Genomic DNA, 25,792 nt, shown 5'->3' with positions numbered 1-25,792 from the left:
TCAAAGGATCAATCAAAGAGAACGATATAACAATTGTAAATATGTATGCACCAAACATAGGAGCATCTCAGTACATAAGGCAAATGCTAACAGCCATAAAAGGGGAAATTGACAGTAACACAATCGTAGTAGAGGACTTCAACACCCCACTTCCACCAATGGACAGAACATCCAAAATGAACTAAAAAAGGAAACACAAGCTTTAAATGATACATTAAACAAGATAGACTTAATTGATATTTATAGGACATTCCATCCAAAAACAACAGAATACACTTTCTTCTCAAGTGCTCATGGGACATTCTCCAGGATAGATCATATGTCGGGTCACAAATCAAGCCTTGGTAAATTTAAGAAAATAGAAATCGTACCAAGTATCTTTTCCAACCACAACGCTATGAGACTAGATATCAATTACAGGAAAAAAATCTGTAAAATAACGAACACATGGAGGCTAAACAATACACTACTAAATAACCAATAGATCATTGAAGAAATCAAAAAGAAAATCAAAAAATACCTAGAAACAAATGACAATGAAAAAACAACGACTCAAAACCTATGGGATGCAACAAAAGCAGTTCAAAGAGGTAAGTTTATAGCAACAGAATCCTACCTCAAGAAACATGAAACATCTCAAATAAACAACATAACCTTACACCTAAAGCAATTAGAGAAAAGAACAAAACACCCCCAAAGTTATCAGAAATCATAAAGATCAGATCATAAAGATAATAAAGATCAGATCATAAAGATCAGATCAGAAATAAATGAAAAAGAAATGAAGGAAACAATAGCAAAGATCAATAAAACTAAAGGCTGGTTCTTTGAGAAGATAAACATAATTGATAAACCATTAGCCAGACTCATCAAGAAAAAAAGGGAAAAGACTCAAATCAATAGAATTAGAAATGAAAAAGGAGAAGTAACAACTGACACTGCAGAAATACAAAGGATCATGGGAGATTATTACAAGCAACTATATGCCAATAAAATGGACAAGCTGGAAGAAATGGACAAATTCTTAGAAAAGCACAACCTTCCGAGACAAACAGGAAGAAACAGAAAATATAAACAGACCAATCACAAGCACTGAAATTGACACTGTGGTTAAAAATCTTCCAACAAACAAAAGCCCAGGACCAGATGGCTTCACAGGCAAATTCTATCAAACATTTAGAGAATAGCTAACACCTATCTTTCTCAAACTCTTCCAAAACATAGCAGAGAGAGGAACACTCCCAAACTCATTCTACAAGGCCACCATCACCCTGATACCAAAACCAGACAAATATGTCACAAAGAAAGAAAAGTACAGGCCAGTATCATTGATGAACACAGATGCAAAAATCCTCAACAAAATACTAGCAAACAGAATCCAACAGCACATTAAAAGGATCATACACCACGATCAAGTGGGGTTTATCCCAGGAATGCAAGGATTCTTCAATATACGCAAATCAGTCAATGTGATAAACCATATTAACAAATTAAAGGAGAAAAACCATATGGTCATCTGAATAGATGCAGAAAAAGCTTTCGACAAAATTCAACACCGATTTATGATAAAAACCCTCCAGAAAGTAGGGACAGAGGGAACTTACCGCATCATAATAAAGGCCGTATATGACAAACCCACAGCCAACATTGTTCTCAATGGTGAAAAACTGAAACCATTTCCTCTAAGATCAGGAACAAGACAAGGTTGTCCACTCTCACCACTTATTCAACATAGTTTTGGAAGTTCTAGCCACAGCAATCAGAGAAGAAAAAGAAATAAAAGGAATCCAAATCGGAAAAGAAGTTAAGCTGTCACTGTTTGCAGATGACATGATACTATACACAGAGAATCCTAAAGATGCTACCAGAAAACTACTACAGCTAATCAATGAATTTGGTAAAGCAGCAGGATACAAAATTAATGCACAGAAATCTACTGCATTCCTATTCACTAATGATGAAAAATCTGAAAGAGAAATTAAGGAAACACTCCCATTTACCATTGCAACCAAAAGAATAAATACCTAGGAATAAACTTACCTTAGGAGACAAAAGACCTGTATGCAGAAAAATATAAGACACTGATGAAAGCAATTAAAGATGATACAAACAGATGGAGAGATATACCATGTTCTTGGATTGGAAGAATCAACATTGTGAAAATGACTCTACTACCCAATGCAATCTACAGATTCAATGCAATCCCTATCAAATTACCAATGGCATTTTTGACAGAACTAGAAGAAAAGATTTCACAATTTGTATGGAAACAAAAAAGACCCCGAATAGCCAAAGCAATCTTGAGAAAGAAAAACGGAGCTGGAGGAATCAGGCTCCTTGACTTCAGACTATACTACAAAGCTACAGTAATCAAGACAGGATGGTACTGGCACAAAGACAGAAATATAGATCAATGGAACAGGACAGAAAGCCCAGTGATAAACCCACGCACATATGGTCACCTTATCTTTGATAAAGGAGGCAAGAATATACAATGGAGAAAAAGCAGCCTCTTCAATAAGTGGTGCTGGGAAAACTGGACAGCTACATGTAAAAGAATGAAATTAGAACATTCCCTAACACCATACTCAAAAATAAACTCAAAATGGATTAAAGACCTAAACTTAAGGCCAGACACTATGAAACTCTTAGAAGGAAACACAGGCAGAACAGTCTTTGACATAAATCACAGTAAGATCCTGTTTGACCCACCTCCTAGAGAAATGGAAATAAAAACAAAAATGAAGAAATGGGATCTAATGAAACTTGAAAGCTTTTGCACAGCAAAGGAAACAATAAACAAGACAAAAAGACAACCCTCAGAATGGGAGAAAATATTTGCAAATAAAGCAACTGACAAAGGATTAATGTCCAAAGTTTATAAGCACTCATGCAGCTCAATATCAAAAACACAAACAACCTAATCCAAAAATGGGCAGAAGACCTAAAGAGACATTTCTTCAAAGAAGATACACAGATTGCCAACAAACACATGAAAGGATGCTCAACATCAGTAATCATTACAGAAATGCAAATAAAAACTACAGTGAGGTATCACCTCACACCAGTCAGAATGGCCATCGTCAAAAAATCTACAAACAATAAATGCTGGAGAGGGTGTGGAGAAAGGGGAACCCTCTTACACTGCTGGTGGGAATGTAAACTGATACAGCCACTATGGAGAACAGTAAGGAGGTTCCTTAAAAAACTAAAAATAGAAAACTAAAAATAGAACTACCATACGACCCAGCAATCCTACTACTGGGCATGTACCCTGAGAAAACCATAATTCCAAAGAGTCATGTACCACAATGTTTACTGCAGCTCTATTTACAATAGCCAGGAAATGGAAGCAACCTGTGTCCATTGACAGATGAATGAATAAAGATGTGGCACATATGAAGTATTACTGTCAGAAAAAGAAATAAAATTGAGTTATTTGTAGTGAGGTGGATGGACCTAGAGTCTGTCATACAGAGTAAAGTAAACCAGAAAGAGAAAAACAAATACCGTATGCTAAGACATATATATGGAATCTAAAAAAATGGTTCTGATGAACCTAGGTGCAGGACAGGAATAAAGACGCAGACGTAGAGAATGGACTTGAGGACACGGGGAGGGGGAAGGGTAATCTGGGACGAAGTGAGAGAGTGGCATGGACATATATACACTACCAAATGTAAAACAGATAGCTAGTGGGAAGCAGCGACATAGCACAGGGAGGTCAGCTCGGTGCTTTGTGACCACTTAGTGGGGTGGGAGGGAGATGCAAGAGGGAGGAGATATGGGGATAAAGTATATGTATAGCTTATTCAATTCGTTATAAAGCAGAAACTAACACACCACTGTAAAGCAATTATACTCCAATAAAGTTGTTTTTAAAATAAATGAAGAAAATAAAATCAATTCAGTGGCTCATGACCAGAATTTTGAAAAATGAAAGAGAACAAAATAGAAAGGATATACATGTAGTAAAGGTGAACTGTTTTTTGAAAGCTTACTTTGGTTATTTTTAAATTCACATGAAGGAGTATGTTCTTTGTTCCTATGTAAAGTTCTTTCTTACTGAGCGTTGATCTAAAATCTCTGAAAGTCAATGGTTCTCTTAGGAAATGCAGAACAGGAAATGGATTATTCACAAGAAAATAATGAGTAAACCAATGACACCAGAAATGATTAAAGCATATTCCAGAAGAGTGAGCATGAACTGAAGAAAGGACTTGAGGTGCAAGGGTGCTGAATAAAGATGAATCAGGGAGAGGTAGGTGGGACAGATAAAGGGAGAGAAGACAGAAGCTGGAGAAAAATCAATTTGCGTGAAATGGAACAATCACCATCCCCACCAAATGGGCATGATGTGAACAATCACAAAAAATATCCGTGTGAAGATCAGCAGGATTCAGCCACCAGTGGGTATAAAGCATGTTCTCCAAAGGAGATGGCTAGATGATCTACTGAGAGTGCTGGCCCCACCATCCAAATACTAAAACTTCTATTTTATTTATTTTCAAGCTGAAGAAATAACTATGTATCATTGCATACAATAACCAATTAAGTGAATCTATGGTTTACATTATTTTAAATAGTAGAAGCTGTAAAGACAGCTTCCCCTTACCTTTCCCCCTGCCCAGAATATCAGAGATTTGCTCTCTGAATTACATAAAGCAAGTCTGAACTCAAGAACAGATGAAGGTTGAAATACTATATTGACCACTTTCACCAACCTTGAGGCAGTGCTAAAATATTATCTTCCAAATAAAGCTCTACAGTGGTCTTACTGGTTAAAAACATAAAAATGCAATACTTGGGACTTCCCTGGTGGTTCAGTGGTTAAGACTCTGCACTTTCACTGTAGGGGGTGTGGGTCTGATCCCTGGTCAGGGAACTAAGATCCCGCATGCTTGCACCATATGGCCAAAAAATAAAATAAAATACAATTAAAAATATATTAAATTAAAATCAAGTGATGGCAGGGGATTCCCTTACTGCAGATTGAAAAAAAAAAAAGCAATACTTTTTAATAGTGAATGACAGACTCATATCAGAAGATGAAATTTACCAGTCGTATTTCAAGAAAAACTTTTACATAACTGGTGGATGGAAGTGAAAATAAGTATCATGATTTAGTGAGTACACTAAAATCTTCCACTTGGATTTACCTAATGTTGAGTTTTTTCCAGCTATGACAGATATTAAAACCAAGTTCTGAAAGAAAACAAACTTAGACCCAAATCAGGCTAAATCAAGATTATAAACTATAATAATGTATACTTAATCATGCTATTAATAATGATGCTTTTATTTCATTTTATTTATTTATTTATTTATTTTTGGCTGTGTTGGGTCTTCGTTTCTGTGCAAGGGCTTTCTCTAGTTGCGGCAAGCGGGGGCCACTCTTCATCGCGGTGCGCGGCCTCTCTTGTTGCGGGGCACAGGCTCCAGACGTGCAGGCTCAGTAGTCGTGGCTCACAGGCTTAGTTCTCCGCAGCATGTGGGATCTTCCCAGACCAGGGCTCGAACCTGTGTCCCCTGCGTTAGCAGGCAGATTCTCAACCACTGCGCCACCAGGGAGGCCCAATAATGATGTTTTAAGGCTACTAAAAATCAAAAATTTAAACGTTCACCTTTTTAATCTTTAATTTCTATTTATGTATATGTTTTAAAATGCTCACAGTATAAATAACTTTAAATATATATAATTCATAAATGCATCATTTGGAGACATATGCTCATATCTTTTCTTTATAGGATAAATAACCAAAAAAGTTTAAAGACAATGCAACAGAGGTTAAGGGAAAGGAATTGTGAGACAATTATTTAATTTTCAGCTTTAAATCTCACATGCATATGTATTTATAACTAAACTACTGAATATTTCAAAAGAGAGTGTGAAACAAGTTAGTGACATATTTCATTTCATATATAGTTCTACTTTATATTACACAGATAAACTTAGAATGATCTTGAAATAGACAGTATTAAAGTATTTCTAGAAACTGAATCTTTTTCCTACTGATGACCATTACAAATTTTTAAGGGAGCTGCAGGGAAAAAAAAAAGTAATCTGAAAATCAAAGTTAGGAAAGGACTGTAGTTTACCAGTTATACATGGGAGAAAAAAAAAGTATTTTAATAATGTTTTCAGTAAAGTCCAAGTGTAAATACAACAATAAAAATCGATTTTTACTAAAGGCGCTCCCTTGTAAATATATTCACCTGAGAGGTACACACCATCTGAATTCAGCCTATGCTCTCTACACCACAGGGCAAATATGCCATTCTAAAATCCCCTACGTGATTCTTGGGTGGTATATCAAGTGTATATATATTAACAGCATAAAAAAGCGGTTCTCAAAGTGTTGTTTAAGAACTCCAGGGGGATCCTCGAGGTCAAAACTATTTTTAGAATAACACTAAGATGCTATTTTGCCTCATATTTCATGAATGTATAGTGAAACTTTCCAAAGACTACATTACATGTGCTAAATACAACAAAATCAATGCAGAAGCAGATGAGAATCCAGTTATCTTCAATTAACCCAGACCTCAATGAGATACAATGACGTTAAAAACACCACTAGTATTCATTATTTCATTTCAAACTTCATTAATTATAGTAATTATAATTATAATATTTATTATTTTTAAATGCACTGATAAATATTTTTAAATTTCTCAGTTTTAATTTAGAATACAGTAAATACCTACAGACATAACTCACATAATCAAAACCTCTTTGGAGTTCTCAATACTTAGAGAGTGTAAAAGGGTTCTGAGACCAAAGAGTTTGAGAACCACTAGTTGTATACAGTGACTATAGATTTATGTGGGTTATAGTGCTTATTTTCACACTAAATAGTACTAGTAAGAAATTTTGATAATTTGGATTTCTATGACTATAGATTTACAATTAATGGATTTCCTTTTAAGCAAGTATCCACTTCTTAGTGTTAAATGTAACATGATGAAAAGATACATGAAATATACTAATAAGTGTTTTTTAAAAAGTGCAAACACTAAACTTTTACCATGGAGCAAAAATACCTTTATATGGTTTATTAACATCTTCTGGTAGATTTTGAGTCTCTTTAAAGGGCCTTAAGATACCAACAACTCTAGATTATCTTCTCAGTTGGATCTAATACCAGTTATCTCCTTAAGCAAATATAAAAAAGGGCCTGTCACTGTATCCTACAAATGAAGCAGTCTGAATTCCAAGATTTGCCCAGATCCCGTTAGTAAAAAAAAAACCTACTCCCACTGAAAATATTTTTCTTCAGTTTTCTTATAGTTTTGGGAAAAAATGTTAAAAGTAAAAAGTTTTTAATCATCTGCTAACGCACTCAAGTCTAGAGCACCAATTCCCAGTATTCTATGACAGTTGGATAAACCAAGCAGTAAAGAATTTAACTGCATGTTGCTAAACATGATATCACCTCCCTTTCCAGATGAAAAGACACACACACTTACACATCCTCACACCTACCCACTTGTGCACACATACATATACATGAGCACCACAGACACATACACAAAAACATTTAAGAAATCTCAGAGGATATATATCAAAATGATAATCTCTAAAATGTGGGATTTTCAGTAAATATGATTTCCTTTGAATTGTCATTTCCCCCCCTAATTTTTCAACAACAAAACACGTACCGCTTATTTAATAAATAAAAGTTTAAAAAATAATTTGGCTCAATACTGATAAGAATATTGCCTAAATCCTTTCTTATATACATCAGTGATTCTCAACTGCAGGCGATTTTGCCCCCCCACCACCACCATAGGATACCTGGCTACCACTGGAGATACTCTTGGTTGCCAAGGTGACAATGAATGTTCCAGTGAAAAATGTCAACAGTGCCCTCTGAGAATCCTGATCTCCACAGACTTTAGCCTCAGATCCACTCGCTTATGCTGTGACCCACTACCTCCTCCCGCCCGCCCCCGCCAAAAGTTCCCTCTCACATGAGTTCTAGGCATACCTTTGAAAGAATTACTTTAAATGATTACCTAAGCCAACTTTTACAGTTAGCAAATATTTATTAAACTCTTAATAACTTGAAAGGCAGAAGGATGAAGCTTTCACAAACAAAAATATTTTGGTGAATCACTCTTCTGATATATAAAATACTAATGGTTCACTCTATAGCTTCTTAAATATAGTGACCAAAACCCAAGCTAGCTCTCCAGGCAGTTATAGAATGTAATGTTGGAAATATCCATTTTAAATAATTTGTTTTAAGGGAAAAGAAGAAGAAATTTAAAAGAGAAATGAAGGAGTACTTCCCTGGTGGCACAGTGGTTAAGAATCTGCCTGCCAATGCAGGGGACATGGGTTCAATCCCTGGTCCAGGAAGATCCCATATGCCACGGAGCAACTAAGCTGGTGCGCCACAACTACTGAGCCTGAGCTCTAGAGCCCACATGCCACAACTACTGAAGTCTGCGCACCCTAGAGCCCATGCTCCACAACAAGAGAGGCCACCGCAATGAGAAGCCTGCGCACCACAACAAAGAGTAGCCCCTGCTCGATGCAACTAGAGAAAGCCTGCACACAGCAACGAAGACCCAATGCAGCAAAAGAAAAAAAAATAAAGAAAAAAAAGAGAGAAATGAAGGACATAGAAAGATGAGAGAAACACAAAATCATGTGCAGTTAAAGCAGAGTTACCATTCTATATTTTTCCACTGGTCAGAATACTTTGTAGCATAAACATTTCTAAGATGGCAAGGAAATTATCCAAATCATGTATATAACAAAATACACATAACATTTTAAGAACCTGAAAAGTAATGGATTAGGGAAAAGAATAAATTTTTGCTTTCATAATGATTTTCCAAAAGATTAAAAAAAAAAACAAATAAAAAACTAATTACTTCACAATAGTGTTCTAAAGAACCTAAAAATCACGATGACACATAACACATCATATATATGGCTTAGTGCTTTGCCAGACACAGCGTATGCATACTTGGGTAGGTTACTTAACCTCTGTGTCTCACTTGTAAAATGGAGGTGACACTGTCTATCTTATAAGGTTACTGGGAAAATTACCTGAGGTAATATATTTAAAGAACTATTAAAAGCACTATTAGAATGATATCCAGTACAAAGCAGTTAATAAAAGCTGGCCTGCTATTATGTATTAAGTAAGCAAATGCACTGAACTTAGCATCACACATAAGAGTCTTCCCTCCCCCGCCCAATTTACTTACGTGCATTATCCCCTTCTGGAGGTTGATAAAAAGAAAGGCCCAATGATACTATGGCTGCAATTTCTAATATAATTAAAGTGACATCTTGTAATGCTTCCCATACTAATTGAAGAAAGGTTTTTGGCTTTTTAGGAGGTATAAAATTCTTTCCAAATACAGCTTCTCTTCTCTCTATATCTGCAGGGTTTCCACTTAAACCTAATAAAAAGAAATAAATTTAAGTGAACAGTTTTACTACTTACAAATGAAAATATTTTATTCAAAACACATACGTTCTCTACACTTTAGATTCGTTACATTTAGACACAATTCCTAAGACCCTATCAAAATGGTTTATTCTCATGAGTTAGACTAAGTGTACATAATTTAAATCACCAAAAAACATGTGCAATGCTTTAAGAGAACATTTTAAGTAGATGACGTAAGGTTGAACTAAGAATTTCCACTTTTCCAAACTGCTGGGTTTTGATCATACTGTCTTACACCACCTTATACACTGCTAGAGACCAGAAATGATATATGAGTTGGATGGTTTTATATTGGAATTAAACATTTCCCTGACCTTTACTTATGATATTTTCCTCCAAAAGTGGGGAAGTATATAAAGATATTTATTTGATTTACTTATTGCATCTTGGTTAACTTAATAAGTGAAAGTCTTTTATTTTCATTCTTATTTGCTGAAGAACAATGAAAAGTTCATCCACTATAAGCTCTAAAACTTCTATTCTAAAAGGTCTGTTATAGGGAATTCCCTGGCGGTCCAGTGGTTAGGACTTTCACTGCCTAGGGCCCAGGTTCAATCTCTGGTTGGGGAACTAAGATCCTGTAAGGTGTGGCACGGTCCAAAAAAACAAAAACAAAAACAAACAAACAAAAAAACCCAGGTCTATTATACTTCAATTGATAAAAGATTTGCAAGTCACAAAAAAAACAGGAGACTTAGGATGAACTTTCCTTCAAGTTTACTTTTTAGGATTTATTTCCAGTTAAAGAAACAGGTAGTACTATTGACTGACCATCACTGTAAAGGAAAAGGTACCTTGTAGGACATACTATTTATTGCCTGGAGCATGGAATTAGAAAGCCGTGAAGCAAAAGGTTAAGAGAGAGCTGGATGATCATATTTGCCTTTCCTTCACCCTACCAAGCAAGTCCTTCTCTAATTTCATCCTGCTGATCCTGTCGAGCCTAGATATATCCCAACTAGCTAATGCAAAGTATGCACATATTTACATTATTGTGTATTGTGGAGTATGAAAACACAGGCAGCAGTGACAAATGACATTTTCCCTTAGTTTAAGAACACTGAAGAAGGGACTTCCCTGGTGGCGCAGTGGTTAGGAATCCGCCTGCCAATGCAGGGGACACACATTCGAGCCGTGGTCTGGTAAGATCCCACATGCCACGGAGCAACTAAGCCTGTGTGCCACAACTACTGAGCCTGCACTCTAGAGCCCACGAGCCACAACTACTGAGCCCGCGTGCCACAGCTACTGAGCCCACGTGCCACAACTACTGAAGCCTGCGTGCCTAGAGCCCTGCTCTGCAGCAAGAGAAGCCATCGCAGTGAGAAGCCCGCGCACCGCAACAAAGAGCAGCCCCCACTTGCCACAACTAGAGAAAAGCCCGCGTGGAGCAGCAAAGACCCAACGCAGCCAAAAATAAATAAATAAATATTTTTTAAAAAGGAAAAGAACACTGAAGAAGAGGACAGAGATACCAGGATGGCATGACTTTTAATTTATCATTATAAATTTAAATTTATAATCAATTTAACCTCAACTCTATTTTCTGGCAAGAATTCATTCTAAGAGAACAGCACAGGAAAAAGACAGGAAAACAGCAGATCACTGTAAGGCTCTCGGCTTTAAGTGTTTTAGCTATTACTCTGGATGCAGAGGCGGGCAAAGAGTAGGAGAGAGAAAACAAAGGAAGTTCATTATTAGAACAAACAATGAGAGATGAATATACAGATCTTAAAGTAATTATTTACTTTGGTTTTTTATTTATTAATTACTTATTTACTTGTTAAAGACACCAAAAAGCTTCCAGAGAATGTTTTCACAAGCAACTGTAGCACAGTCAGGTCCACACTAGGCAGTTCAAAAAGCATCTTAGATTTCTGATGACAAAAGTCATCAACTGAAAGCTTCCACAGAGCTCTAGGCTTTGAGTCAGAGTCAATGGATAGAAAGGCAGTGAAGGACTGCACTGACTGTGACTAGCAGGAAACACAATATGAGAGAGGAAACTTGCAAATTATAACTTAGAATCCACACACTGTTTCTTCAGGCAAGAGCAATGCCCTCATCAATCCTAGCTGCAAACAGTTAACAACAGTCTGTGGTTTAATCGGGGGATAAGGGAATCGATGTAGTGAGGTTTTCCACGAAACAGAATGTATTTGTTTTAAAGAACTGTACTTTGAGATGTTCTGAAATTATGTGCTTACTGCTTTTCAAATAAAATACCCTTTCTTTTATGAAAGGATGATATTAGACAGTGGGTAGGTTTGTTCTGTCTTATATTTTAATGCCCTTACAGCAAAAATAAAAGATTGTTATCCCTGTGTCAGTGTCCAATTCTTTCTAAGAAATATGTTTGAAGATACTGGTTCCATCAGTTTAACTCACCCTTAATAGAGTCTACCATTAACTACATATAACAAACACCTCAGTTTTAAATATCACCACTGCAACTATAAAAATAGTTGACTAAATCTTAACTTATACAGGTTATAACAGGGGCCAATATTTTGTTAATGCTGAAAAGAACAGCCATGAAGCTAAAGATCGCTTAAAAACGTATCTTGGAGGGAATAAGGAAAGAAAAGCAGCTGATGCAAAGGTTATCGTAATTCTTCCTATGCTACCACCACATATACAAGCACACACCTAGGTCACTGCACCACTGAAGCTGTCTGGTTTAGGAATTAGAAAACCTAGGCTCCAATTCACCTACTGAAATCTTGTGCAAGTCACTCTTTGGGGTTGGGCGGGCATTAATATTTATTGGTATAACTCAGATCGTTTGGGAGGACCAAAGGAGAAGGTACAAAGTTTATAAACCATAAACTACAGGGCAACAGTTAGTTAAGGTAAGTAGGAAGAAAGACAAGTTACAAACTAAACACTATAGGTTTTAACTCCATTTTAGGGACAGCTGATTTCAATTCATGTAAAATAATAAACTCACATAATCTAAATATAATGAAGTTCAGAGTTCTGCAGCAGTCTGTCCCCCCTCCCCCGACTCCTGATACTGAATATCTGCTACTTCCAGGTACTGTTCTACTTGCTAAAAAGCCAGTGTGAACAAAACAAGTCTTACATTCAGCAAGCTTATATTATACTGGAGGAAGACAAATAAAGAGACAATTAAAATAGTATGAAGAGAAGACTGGCATTTATTCTAAGTGCATTGGAAACCACTAGAAGGCTTTATAGCAGGGTAGTGATAACTAATTTCATTTAAATTGTTTGAAGGAGAAATTGAAGAGTTGGAGAGTGGAGGAAAAGACCAGCTGGAAGGCCGCTGCAGTACAAAGTAAGAGACGGTGGTAGTTTGCATCTGGGTTCAGAAGTGGAGGCAGAGGACTTCCCTGGTGGCACAGTGGTTAAGAATTCTCCTGCCAATGCAGGGGACATGGGTTTGAGCCCTGGTCCAGGAAGATCCCAACGTGCCGAAGAGCAACTAAGCCCGTGCGCCACAGCTGCTGAGCCTGCGCTCTAGAGCCTGCGTGCCACAACTACTGAAGCCCATGAGCCTAGAGCCTGTGCTCCACAACAAGAGAAGCCACCGCAATGAGAAGCTCGCGCACCGCAACGAAGAGTAGCCCCCGGGGCTTCCCTGGTGGCGCAGTGGTTGAGAGTCCGCCTGCCGATGCAGGGGACACGGGTTCGTGCCCCGGTCCGGGAAGATCCCACATGCCGCGGAGCGGCTAGGCCCGTGAGCCATGGCTGCTAAGCCCGCGCGTCTGGAGCCTGTGCTCTGCAACAGGAGAGGCCGCAAAAAAAAAGAGTAGCCCCCACTCGCCGCAAATAGAGAAAGCCTGCGCACAGCAACAAAGACCCAAAGTAGCCAAATAAATAAATAAATAAATTTAAAAAAAAAAAAAAGAAAGAAATGGAGGCAGAGTCACTGAATCTGCCAGGTATCTTGTAAGGAGATCAGACAGAACTTGCTGAAGGACTAGATGTGGATAAAAGAAAAAAAGAAGGATAAAGAATGATACCTAGATTCTTTTTTGTCCATGCACTCAAGTGGATAGATGATAGAGACATTTACCAAGATAGGGCAGGCTTTGGGAACTGCAGACTTGGGTGGAAAAAGGGAGGCAGGAGTTAATGGTTTTGCTTTATCGATTTAAACATGAGATGCCCATTAAAAAGCGGAAATGTCTAGTAGACAGCCAGTTATCCACATTCAGAACTCACAGAGAGATCCGAGCCAGAGAGTCCTCAATATACAGATGATTCTGGAGCCATGGGCCTAACGAGAGCTTCTAGAAAGCTAAAGTAAGTTGACAAGAAGAAAGCAGGGCTGAGGCGAGAGCCTTGGAGCACTCCAACATTTGATTTGAAGATCAGCTAGGGTTCTTAAAACACCAAAGGAAACTGAGAAGAAAAGGGGATACACACACGCACTTACAAATAGATTCATGCAGTACTACAGAAAGGGAGTTTTAAAAAAGATGATGTGGCTGATTATATCAAATGGTGTTTCAAAAGTGGAGTAAAATGAAGACAGAGAATGGATAACTGGCTTTCACTAGATGGCCAGTTGATAAGGAATGGCCTTGATAAGGAATCTTCCAGTGGAGGTATGGAAGAAAGTCTGATTAAAAAGAATCAGATAGATAATGGGAATTAGTTAAGTGGAAACAGTGAGTACAGAAACTTCTTCTAGGAGTGTGATGCAATGGAGAGAAACAAACCAGTAAAAGTAAAATAAAGCAGTAAAGGTGAATTAAAACGCGTGAATAAAACCCGTTTTGCTTTTTAAAGATGAGTGACAGATATTAAGGCAAGTTATTTAGCAATGGAAATGACCAACTAGAGAAGACCACACTGGTGATACAGGAGAGACAGGCTGGTTAATCTAGAGCAAAGCCTTTGAAGAAGCCAGAGTAAATGGAATCCAGGGTGTGGGTGTTAGCCTATTATAGGTGTAGGAAGAGGCTCGACTGTGAGGGGGGAGAAAGCAAAGTTTGTGGGGAAGAGAAAGGTAAGCAGTTGGAACTGGTAATGAGACTACATGGTGCTAGTTTTAAAAAGAGAGGAGATATGATATCAAATCATTTAGAATAACTTATGAATAAATATACTGAGAATCTTCTGCCTAGTCCTGTTGGCTCCGCTGATTGTAGTGTAGCAGCAATAAGGCCAAGGGCATTGATCTCATTATGGCCCAGTTAGCTTGACAAAGAGAAAAAAGAAAACCAGTTCAGAATATATGCTTTTGGGGTCTGGATCTACCATTCTACGAATAGATAATGGCTCAAGAATACTGTCTTTATATGTGAAAGGGATAGATTATGGAATAAAATGCAAATTCTATCAATAGCTTGATGTTTTACCAAAAAAAAAAATGTAGCATTCCAACTGCTGGGGCTAATAAAAACATGTCTCAATTTTAGAAAATGAAGAGGGAGAGTAATGGAATATAGAAAGCAGGTGGATTTAACTGAAAATCATGGCTGTTACACAGCACATCCTAATCTTATCAAATCCTGCACTTGAAATTATGTCAGGATTTGTGTGTGTGTGCGTGTGTGTGTGTGTGTGCAGTAGTGGTAGTGGTGGCAGCAGCCAGCCTGCATCCTTGAAGTGAGGGCCTCAGGAAAACACACAGATCAAGAAAATACGTGAAAATTTGTGTTCATTCTTCTTGAAAAACAGACTAATACCCTCATCATATTTTCAATTTCAAAAGAAAAGGAGACTGCCCTCAAATTTAAGTGAATCACTGTCTAAATTCAAACTTAGGCTTAGTTCCTGAATGCCAACCATGGGCCAGATACTGTGATGGACATAAACATACAAAGGGAAATGAGTCAGACAGGATGCCTTTCTCTGGCACTTGCCTTCAAGGAACTCACAGTTTGGTGGGGCAGACTTGACAAGTAATCAGTTAATCACAAGCCCGTGTGTTACACATTATGGCGATGGTGAGGCTGTTAATGGAAGCCAGCAAAGGGAACTGGAATCCAAATTTACGGGGTTGGGGTGGACAAGGGAGTTCTAAGATACCAAACTTGAGATCTCAGGAGCGATTAAGAGAGATAGTCACAGGAAGGGTGAGGTAGAGTGTTTCAGGTGAAAAGATCAGCATGTAACAGGACCAGAAACAAGAGTGAGCTTGGCACAATAGTGTTTAAGAAAACTGAAATTTTTGCTATGCCTCAAATACTGAGGAGGAGAGTTGGAAAAGAGATGAGATGAGATGAGATGAGGTAAACAGGAGCCAGACCCCAAAGAAATTTGTTAACCTAAGTGAGAAGTCTGAACTTCCTTCTAAGGGCAGTGAAAAACCACTGCCAACTTTCAGCAGGAAAGTGACAGGCAGCGTGAAGGGAGACAGGAAAAGACACCAGTTAGTATGTTGTTACCTGAATTATGCAAGAGAAAGGCAGCAGCCTCAAGCAGGGTGGTGGGGAGGTAGAGAAGCAGACACCCTTGAGTTAAGAGACAGGAGTTAGAATTTCCACCCAGTCAGTGAGAACAGGTGAAAGACCCTATCAAAGTCAAGTCTATCTAGCAAGGTGGATGACAGTTTCACTGCAAAGTGGGAAGGAAGAAATATGCTTTCAGAAGGGAAAGTTTGGAGAGGCTGAGAAAATGAAGATGTCTAAAAGCAACTGAGCTTTCAAAAGGCCCAAAGCCTGGGAGAAAAGCCTGGACTGGAGCCACAGATGTCGGAGTCAGATGTGAAGTCTTAGAAGTGGAGAGCATCACCCAGGGAGAATGCAGAGTGCACCGTGAACAGAAACACAAGGCCTGCCAACAGTGAAAGGAAAGCACAGGAGGCAGATGAAACGGGCCAGATAGGAAGAAAGCAAACCTTGAGAGTATAGTGTTATGAAAGCAGAAGAGAATGCTTTGGGAAGGAAATATGTCTATTGTACTCAGAAAACTGAACTTGAAAAAACTAACAAAGCGATGTTACTTCAGGCTCTATCAAGTACAACTTTAAAAAATAATATATATGCTACAAGGTTTGAGAAGAAGTAGTGTTACAATTATCTTCAAAAAATTCATAAGCAATGAAAACTGGTAATCTGAGCAGGATTTAAATTAAATGTATAATTCTCTATTTTTAAAAAAATTTTATTGGGGTATATAATTCTCTATTATAGCAGGAGTAAATTTCTAGGACAAGGTCACACAAGGATCATCAATAGAAAACCCTCATTCATAACTGTATACAAGTATTAAAACATACGTGGCTGGCACACCATGGCCATGCAAATCCTTGTCGAATGCCTAAAACCAACCTGTATGACCAAACACATACATCAGGGAATCACAGTGTTCTTGTAGTAGCCTGTAAGTCAGTAATGATTTATCCTGGGCAAAAGGCGGATTTCTTTCCAGAGTTAAAATATATTTCCATGTGTGAATGTCAATTTTATTGTATTACATCATGAAGATATGGTCAAAGCACACCATTACCAACAACCTTACTACTAGCAAGTGCAAATATAAACTGCCATCTGAAACATTATGGAAACATTAGTCAGCCTGGGACAATTGCTGCTGACTCTACCCTGCTTCCTACCACACACTACTTTTGCTCCTCTCTACCACTGTTGCCTTATTTCCTTTGTTTTTTTGTTCTCGTCTACCTAATTTTAGCAACTACCACTTAAAAAGCTTCGTGTCTCATTTGCTTTCCTGCCCTTTACAAATCCATAAAGTCATGCCTCTTACAGAGTACCATTCAGTACCTATCTTTAATTTTTATGAATTCATTTTTATCCTTTGCTTGATACAGTACTATGAATAATAAATGATACCAAGGGCTGAGATTTGCATTCTGTAAATCTTATTAGAGAGTCTATTCTACCATCCAATATAAAATATAATATAGATAACATAGGAACACATTAAAATGGGAAAGATACCAAAAGCTAGGGTAACAATAAAAAGATCAAGAAATATGGTTTAGAACAGGAATAAGAAGGTTAATGTAGGGAAACAATAATGATACAGAAGAACAAAACTGTAATGGCAGTTTTATCCAGTTAGGATATTAGAAGATTATTTTGCCATGAAAGTACATTCTTGGATACTGAGGACTATAAGATAGGTGCTTGCTAACACATAAAACCAAAAATATGAAGCAATAAATCTCATTCCAGTTAACCTTGACATTTACAGTTCTAATTCTTTTAAGAGTAAAGATAATTAATCAGAACCACGAGGAAGTTTTTAATATGAAAATTACATCTGGCTCAAAACACTTCCTATTGATCAGTACACATACAGTATGCTTAAAATCAAGTTAAAGCACTGCTCTGCTAGAAAACAAGCAATAAATTAGCAGGCCAAATGAGGAAGCACACAAACACAACTTCCTGAGGAGGGCATATTTTAAAGACCAACTAACGAACAGAATCTTAAATCCTTATTTTTTTTTTCATCATGTAATTCCTGCCATCAAAAAAATACTATTGTTGGGCTTCCCTGGTGGCGCAGTGGTTGAGAGTCCGCCTGCCAATGCAGGGGACACGGGTTCGTGTCCCGGTCCGGGAGGATCCCACATGCCATGGAGCGGCTGGGCCCGTGAGCCACGGCCGCTGAGCCTGCGCGTCTGGAGCCTGTGCTCCGCAATGGGAGAGGCCACAAGAGTGAGAGGCCCGCGTACCGCAAAAAAAAAAAAAAAAAAAAAAAATACTATTGTGACGAGAGAATACAGGTACTTCTTTCTCAATCTCTCAACTCTTTTGTAAGCTGAATGAGATGAACTTTTATAACACGAAGTACACTACAGTAGTTAAAAGCATGTCCTCTGTCTAGGTTTGAATCCCTCCTCTGGACTTATGAGCTGTGAGACTTCAGCTAAGTTGCTTAACCTTTTTGTGCTGTGGGTTCTTTGGCTATAAAACAGGATAAGGTTGTTGTGAGGATAAAGTAAGTTGATATAAATTTGTAAGTACTAACTACCAACTTGGCACAAAAACCGTTATCTAAGCGTTACTTATTATTGTTGTTCTTAAGAAACATCTTTTAATTGTTCCTCCAGACTTTAGAGCAATCTAATATCTACATCCCAAATATTTCTGATTTTCCTTCTCTACTCATTTTTCTCTTAGGCATATATCACTAACACACTACACATCTCATTTGTCTTGTGAACTTGTCTTCCCCATGTAAAAATAAGGCAGGCAGTTATGTTTTATTCACGGATGTATGCCCAGAGCCTAGGTAAGTGCCAACAAGATAGGAGATACCCAATAAACACAATATCTCAGCAATTCTAAAACACACACATTCTTACATTTTATTAACAAACATCTCTGAAATTGGGATGTATTTTAATTATACACTTACGATTATCTTACAGTTAAAACTGCCAACACATTCTTTTTTTAGGGGGTATATAAAACATATGACTATCATTAACATAGATCTGACTGTGTGTCAATGAATGAATGAATGAAAGAAACAAAGGAAAGATAAACTTCAGTTTTACTTAACCAAAATTCCTGTACTTTAAAGAACCATTGTTATCTCACTTTCCCTGACTATAAACAGATTATACTTAAAAAAAGGCCACTTATTGTCTAGATCATTTTACTTGGGCATAAAAACTCCGAGCTGACTATTCCCAGGGATGAGTCATTTGTTACCATTTGCCTAGTTGATCAGTGACAAAATATTCATTAGCTTCTGAGTGAATTACTTCTAAATTAAACTAGAACTATTCCTTTGGAAATAACATTTCTGTGAAAGCTGCTGTTGTTTTTATTTATTCTTATGACAACTGTAAACACAAATATAATGCTTACAATGGCTTTTTCACATTCTTTAAAAGAATATTTCAAAATGACAAACTATATATATATAAACAGTGAAGACAAAAGTTTGTACAAATTTTGACAAAAATTAAATTCACAACACTAGGAAGAAGATGAGCAAGAATTTTCTAAGAATAAAAGACGGGGAAAATGGCATACACTTGTTTAATAGCACAAAGCAGCAACAATACACACAAAATTTTGAGTGTTAAGTGAATATTTCTAGAGATTATCCACAACTTCCACCATGTCGTAAAAGAGGTACATAACCATCCCCTCCCTAAATTTTAAAAACTACTGTACTAGGTACAAAGTTTCCATTAATTTAATAAACTTCACTAATTAAACCAAAATCAATATAAGGAGAACTGCCCAAAATAACAATACAAAAGAAACTGCAGTGCAAACTAAAGAGAAATAATGTCCATTAAAAATGAACAAATAATGTCCATTAAAAATGAAATGGAAGGGTTTTTAGCTAATCAGAAGTTTTGTCTTCTCATAACTAACAGCAGGGAAACACAAAGACATGGTTGAGGGAAGTGCAAATATGTGCAGATTTCAAAGTGAAGTTCAATATCGGGTTTTTTTAAAATTAATTATTTATTTATTTATTTTTGCTGCGTTGGGTCTTTGTTGCTGCGCACAGGCTTTCTCTAGTTGTGGTGAGCGGGGGCTACTCTTTGTTGCGGCGTGTGGACTTCTCATTGCGGTGGCTTCTCTTATTGTGGAGCACGGGCTCTAGGCACGCGGGCTCAGTAGTTGTGGCGCACAGGCTTGGTTGCTCCCTGGCATGTGGGATCTTCCCGGACCAGGACTCAAACCCGTGTCCCCTGCATGGGCAGGCGGGTTCTTAACCACTGCACCGCCAGGGAAGCCCCAATATCGTTTTTATGAACAAACGATGTTGTTATAAATATTGAGGGTTTTTAATGTTAACATATCCCATCAATTTGGTGATCATGAAACATCCAAAATTAGGTTTTAGATTAAATGTAGTATGTACATATGGTTGAATTAATGAATCTACCAATTGAGAATAGCAACTTAATGTACAAATCTCTAAAGTTATATGAAGTTAGCTAACATTTTAAAGTAGATTTGCATACTGAACAAACTCCAAAGTCTGTCAAATTACATCTATTAAAAGTTCCACGGGTCTGTTCCTGATTCACGGAATTTAAGCAGCAGGGGTCCAGCTCTTAAAATGGTGCAGCATATTTAATGTATAACTGAGAAGTCCATGTTTCTAGTGGTTCTGACTTGAGGAAAAGATCCAGACAATCTGGAAGACTTTACAGAAAAAAGAATATACTCCAACTGATCTGAGGAAGCCCTTTTAGGATATATGTGAATACTGACATTAGCTTCCTCAAGACCATGCTACCTCAGAAAAATTAAAGTAACTACCTACGATTAAAACAATGAGCAATTCACATAGAATTACATAAAGGTTTTAAAGAATCTTTTAGTGTGATTTAAAATTCTTTAACAACTTTGGAAATAACTTTTTGCTATTACCTTAAAATTTATCACAAGTAGTGGCATGGCATAAGATGTTTCAGGAAAAATGTTAAGAAAAACACTGAAGCACAATTTTTCTAGAATTGGCTTTGGAATATATACTAATATCTTTTAAACTTTAGCATTAATAATTTCCCTTCCTTACTAAAATAAACTGTAATCACCAAACATTCATCCTCATGTATCCTTCCCCCTTCCTTTGCAATTCGGAAATCCCTTTTGGAAACTTCCTAACCTTACTTTTATATTCAACATGATCAATGTATAAAATAAAAGATTATCCCTTCAAACTATTTCAAAGACCATAACGCAATGAAGTTATAATGAACGTTTCTGTCTTTCAAAAAGAAGTTTACTACAGATCAAGAATTATGAAACCAAAGATTTCTTTGAACACAGGGAAACTGAATATAATTCGAAGACTGAAAACTTTTTAATCAAAGGAAATGTCTGCTAAATTAAAAATTGCCATCTAATCTACTCCATTTGCTCTGGTACCTTCTGAACTAATTGTTAAAGTTTAGGTTAAGAAAAAAAACAAACTTGGTCAGCTACTGGCAGTGAAGGCTATTTTAAGCCGCTTGGCAAAATGAAGGATAGTGAGCAGGGTTTAGTTCCACTGAATCCCCTGGGAACTACCAAGTCTGATTCCAGCTCAAGTGGAAAGACAATCATGCTATCGTAAACAAGCAGCAATATGTGCGACAGTACAAAATACTTCCTCCCACCAACTTAAAATATATAAATTAATTTGCAACACTGTTTTTGATCTAAAGTTACTTTACACCAATCTTTAATGCCACGAAAAAGATGGCATAATCAAACAACAGCCAAGACAATCTAAGCATGCTTATTTATGAGCCAATTACAGAACCTGCCAAAGTACTAAAAATGAATGTAATGAAACTCACCTTCATTGGGAGATGTTTTTAACCTGGCGCAAATTCCATAGACATCTCCATAGCTTTCCTGTATTTTTCGTAATGCATCTGTAGACCTGAGCTCCATGAGAGCCCGCAGCTCTGCGAGTGTAATTCCAAAGTCTCCATCATGATTAGCTTCCTTCAAAGAGTTTTTTACGCCACCATATGCAACCGAGTTGTTTGCCATGTCGCCCATTACAAGTATAATTTAACAGGAGGAAAATGTTTCCCAAAAGACTCTAATTTTCACTTGATATATATCCAAGATGAAAATCTTTTAAATATGAAAATCTTTCTTAAACCAAACACTCATTGTATGACTTTGTAAAGGAGCATCAGCAGCATTTCCCAGAGAAGTATCTTGACCTTTGGCCCATGACTAGTTCTTCCTATCAGTCATGAGACGTACACATCTGTAAGAAGAAAACATTTAAAATTAGTAAAATCCATATGAGAATATTATGCATATAAGCATATTTCTAAGTGTCATCAGGTAGCTAATCAAAGTATATCATTTAATTGCAAAAATATTTTTTACTGTAGTTTCATGCCCTTAAAATATTTCGCATGATGAAAGGTCAAAGTATAACTTCTAAATAAAATTGTGTATCAAGAGACATTAGCTTTCACCATTATTAAATGAAACTGTATTTCACATGACCGTTAGGGATTATTAATAGTTATTGAGCACTACGTTAGTTGCTTTAAATTCATTCTCTCATTTAATCATCACAATTTAATCCCATGAGGTGTTATTGCTCCTTACTCTACGAAGAATAAGCCTCAGAGAAACTGAGGGCTTTCTACACAGCCCACAGATGCCTGATATGAATGAGTTGGGATGCCTCTAAGCCCATGTTCCTTAAAATACACTACCCTGTCTCTCCAAACCTTTCATATGGGAGAGTCCCCGAAGGGCAAAAAGCACAATGAACTTCTCATATGTTTTCCTGCAACTCTCCTTGGCCACTCTGTGATGCCAGAAACTTTTGGCTTCCTAAAACTATCTTTCACATGTTTCACATTTTTCAACTGATTTCTGTCACATGTCACCGCCTCAGGTCTTCGTTGACTCTCTATCTAAAGAAATTCTCTACCCCTTAGTCACTCTCTACTGTTACTCTATTTTATTTTCTTTGCTGGCCCTCAGTATTATCTGAAATTATCTTGTTCATTTATTTACTTATTTGTTGTCTCCCTCCACCTACAATACTAGTTCTGCATACAGGGCATGCGTTGGTCCATTTCTATATCCTGAGAACCCAGAACTGTGCCAGACATTCAATAAGCATTTCAAGAATGAATGAACGCATGATTTTAATTTTCTTCACAATTCTTGATTGAATCTGCAAACGCGGAACCCACAGATAGAGGGCCGACAGTAAGGGACGTGAGCATCTGCAGATTTTGGTATCCTGTAGGGGCTTGGGGTGGGGGTTGTTCTAGAACCAATCTCCTGCCAATACCAAGGGACAAATGTACTTTCAAGTTCTCCTCTTACTCTAAACCATCTAAAAATGAGCTCTCAACTCTTCCTTCTCAATATATGTCCTTTAAAGTATGACCTCAAAGTTAACATGCCCAACAATGGATTCATCTTATTCCCTAATTAGAAAGTTCCCTTCCCAACTACCATCATCTTAATCATCTGGGCTTGGGATCTTAAATCATCTTTGATTCTGTCCACCCCAGCTTTCAGTGAACTGAGTTCAATTAATTCTTCCTTTGAAAAGCCTCTTCTACAGATCCCCTTTTCTTCCAGATCTTTGAGTCCCCCTACACAAATTATAATCACTACCCCCTAGAGCTTCTCTCTCATTCTCTTATCTCCTACAACAATCCCTTCTACATTTTGCTGCTACAGTTAGTCTTTTAAACAGTTATCATGCCCCTATATCTAAACCTATAGGATGAAAACACAGTCTTATTGTTCATATCTGTTTGGCATTCAAGCCTAAGCTCTATTTTACCTATTCAACCTCTCTCCCTCCCCAAAGTATCCCATATTTAATAAATGCTTAATGATGAGGAACTAGAAAAGATTACTTGCAAGTACAATTAATATCCAGCTATGAAACTGTTATGGGGATGTTTGCAAATCATGGTATGTGGTTAAATATCCATCAAAATTGCCTAGAGGACTTGTGAAAATACAGATCGCTGGGCCCCACTTCCAGGGTTTCAGTAGGATAAGGGTGGGCTCCAGAATTTGCTTTCCTAACAAATTCTCAGGTGATACTGATGTTATTAGTTCAGAGAGTACAATGTGAGAACTATTGGACAGGAGAACGGGCTAAAAACTGAATTTATCCCAGCTGGTTGAGGATGGCTAGTGGACGGAAAGTTTGCTTGCCTTGGCTTAAATTTACAAGGATGTGATAGTTATGAACTCTGTAAGACATCTTCTTTCACTGCCTGCTTCCTCCCACTTCACAAATCCTTCTGCTTGCCCAATTAATACTAATTTTACTCATCTCCTAGGCAAAGTGGGTTCCCACTCACACATCAATTATTATAATAACCCAACTTCAGAAACTGAAGAGGGTGGTTATTTGATACTCTCTGAGTTTTCATACCCCAAATTTCTTGGTATCTGTACATCACAGCAACCCTAAAATAAATTATTATTATTTACTGAAGAGATAAAATAATTAAGATTCATTAGTCTATGTGTTGGAGGCATGTATGTCATCATTCCTCTGGTTTCCACGAAGAGGAATTTTCCTCAACAATTTCTGACCTCCTACCCCACCCATTACCACTGAGGTGAAATGAGCTGCTTGACAGATTTTCGGAGAACAACTAGACATACATAGCTTCCACCTCCCTGTGTTCTTCGTGAGCCCGATGTCTGCAGGACTCATCCGTTCTGGTCTGAGTTATTAGGGGCAGACCCCCAGGTAAAAAAGCCTATTGTTCAAAGTGCCGGGGGGTGGGGCGCGGATAAATAACTGTTTAGTTCTGGATTCAATATTAGAACTTCTTTGTTGTCACACAAAAACTTTCATTTCAGCTTTTGTCAGTAATAAAACTAATGTTTTTATTCCTATGTGCCAATATTTGTCTTTTCTCTTCACAGAATTCAAGCAGGAGAGAAGCGTGTTATTTATTGGGTGCCCTTAAATTTCTCAACAGTAAGGATACATAACAGAGCTAGGATCTGAAATCTCTGTTTGCAACTCAAAAGCCGTGCTTCTACTATACCGTCTCTACTTTAAGTCTTCATGTTTATTAGGTTGAAATGGAAATATTTGTAGGTTAAAATACAAACAACACCAAATGTACCAATTTATATAATAAAAACAGAATTCAATAGACATTATAGTGGATATTTGCTGTCTGCCACATCAGCTCATCCTTCTCCCCCATTTCTCAGCAATGGCCTCACTTTTTGTTTGGGGATCTGCCCTTCCCCAACTTTCAATGTGGTTCGTCCCCATATCCAGACATTCCCCTGACCATAAGGATGATGGGTTCAGTAATGTGCATGTGACTCAACAAAGACCAATACATAGGTGACAACAAGGCATCTGCTGTGACTCTGGAACAGAGACTTGTTTCTTGTTACTGAACTTAAATCTGAGATGTGGAAAGCCTCTGAGAAAGGATCTAAAAGGGAGGGAGGGAGGACATATGTCTGTCAGTGCTAGATCATTTGAGCCCCTTGGTCGATCAATGCCTCAAGTCTGTCCTATCCGTGATCTTTTCATTAATTTTTCAATAAATTCCTTTTGGGGATTTTCTATGACTTTGCAACCCATAAGGCTTTGATAAGTACATGATTACCAACCATGTTCAGTCTCCCCACTGTTTAAAGAAAGAGAGGTCCAGGGAAAACCACCAAATGCAAACGAGCCGCTTTCCAAAAGTGGACTACTTGAATTACTGATTACCTACAAATGATAAATCGGGCTGTTGTCTATTTCTAGATCATCTATAGCCTCTCCTCCTATTTTCCTCTCTGTCAACTCTTCACTCTTTTACTCACCTAACTAGTGAATTGACAAAAATGCCAAAGACAACAAACAAAAAAGTTTTGCTTTTCATTTGTTAGCTACAACATGACAATCAAGAGACACGCTATTTGGGATTGAGG

At 37.5% G+C, this 25,792-nt stretch overlaps 1 protein-coding gene across 5 annotated transcripts in view; it reads right to left on the bottom strand.

Annotated features, from left to right (window-relative positions):
• The window catches only part of ATP2B1 (ATPase plasma membrane Ca2+ transporting 1), a 592,658-nt gene that overhangs the window by 54,353 nt on the left and 512,513 nt on the right, over positions 1-25,792 (bottom strand). For all 5 annotated transcript variants that reach the window (XM_079938566.1, XM_079938562.1, XM_079938563.1 and 2 more), the window contains 2 exons: positions 21,685-22,109; positions 9,226-9,423 (listed from right to left, as the gene is read on the bottom strand). In XM_079938566.1, the coding sequence (XP_079794692.1) occupies positions 9,226-9,423; positions 21,685-21,892 (406 nt within the window). In that variant the 5' untranslated portion in view covers positions 21,893-22,109. The remainder of the gene's footprint in view (positions 1-9,225; positions 9,424-21,684; positions 22,110-25,792) is intronic.

Source organism: Stenella coeruleoalba (assembly GCF_951394435.1).
Source record: "Stenella coeruleoalba genome assembly, chromosome: 11".
Classification (NCBI taxonomy): domain Eukaryota; kingdom Metazoa; phylum Chordata; class Mammalia; order Artiodactyla; family Delphinidae; genus Stenella; species Stenella coeruleoalba.
Note: the sequence above shows the minus strand (reverse complement) of the source record. Positions and strands in the feature narration are given on the sequence as shown.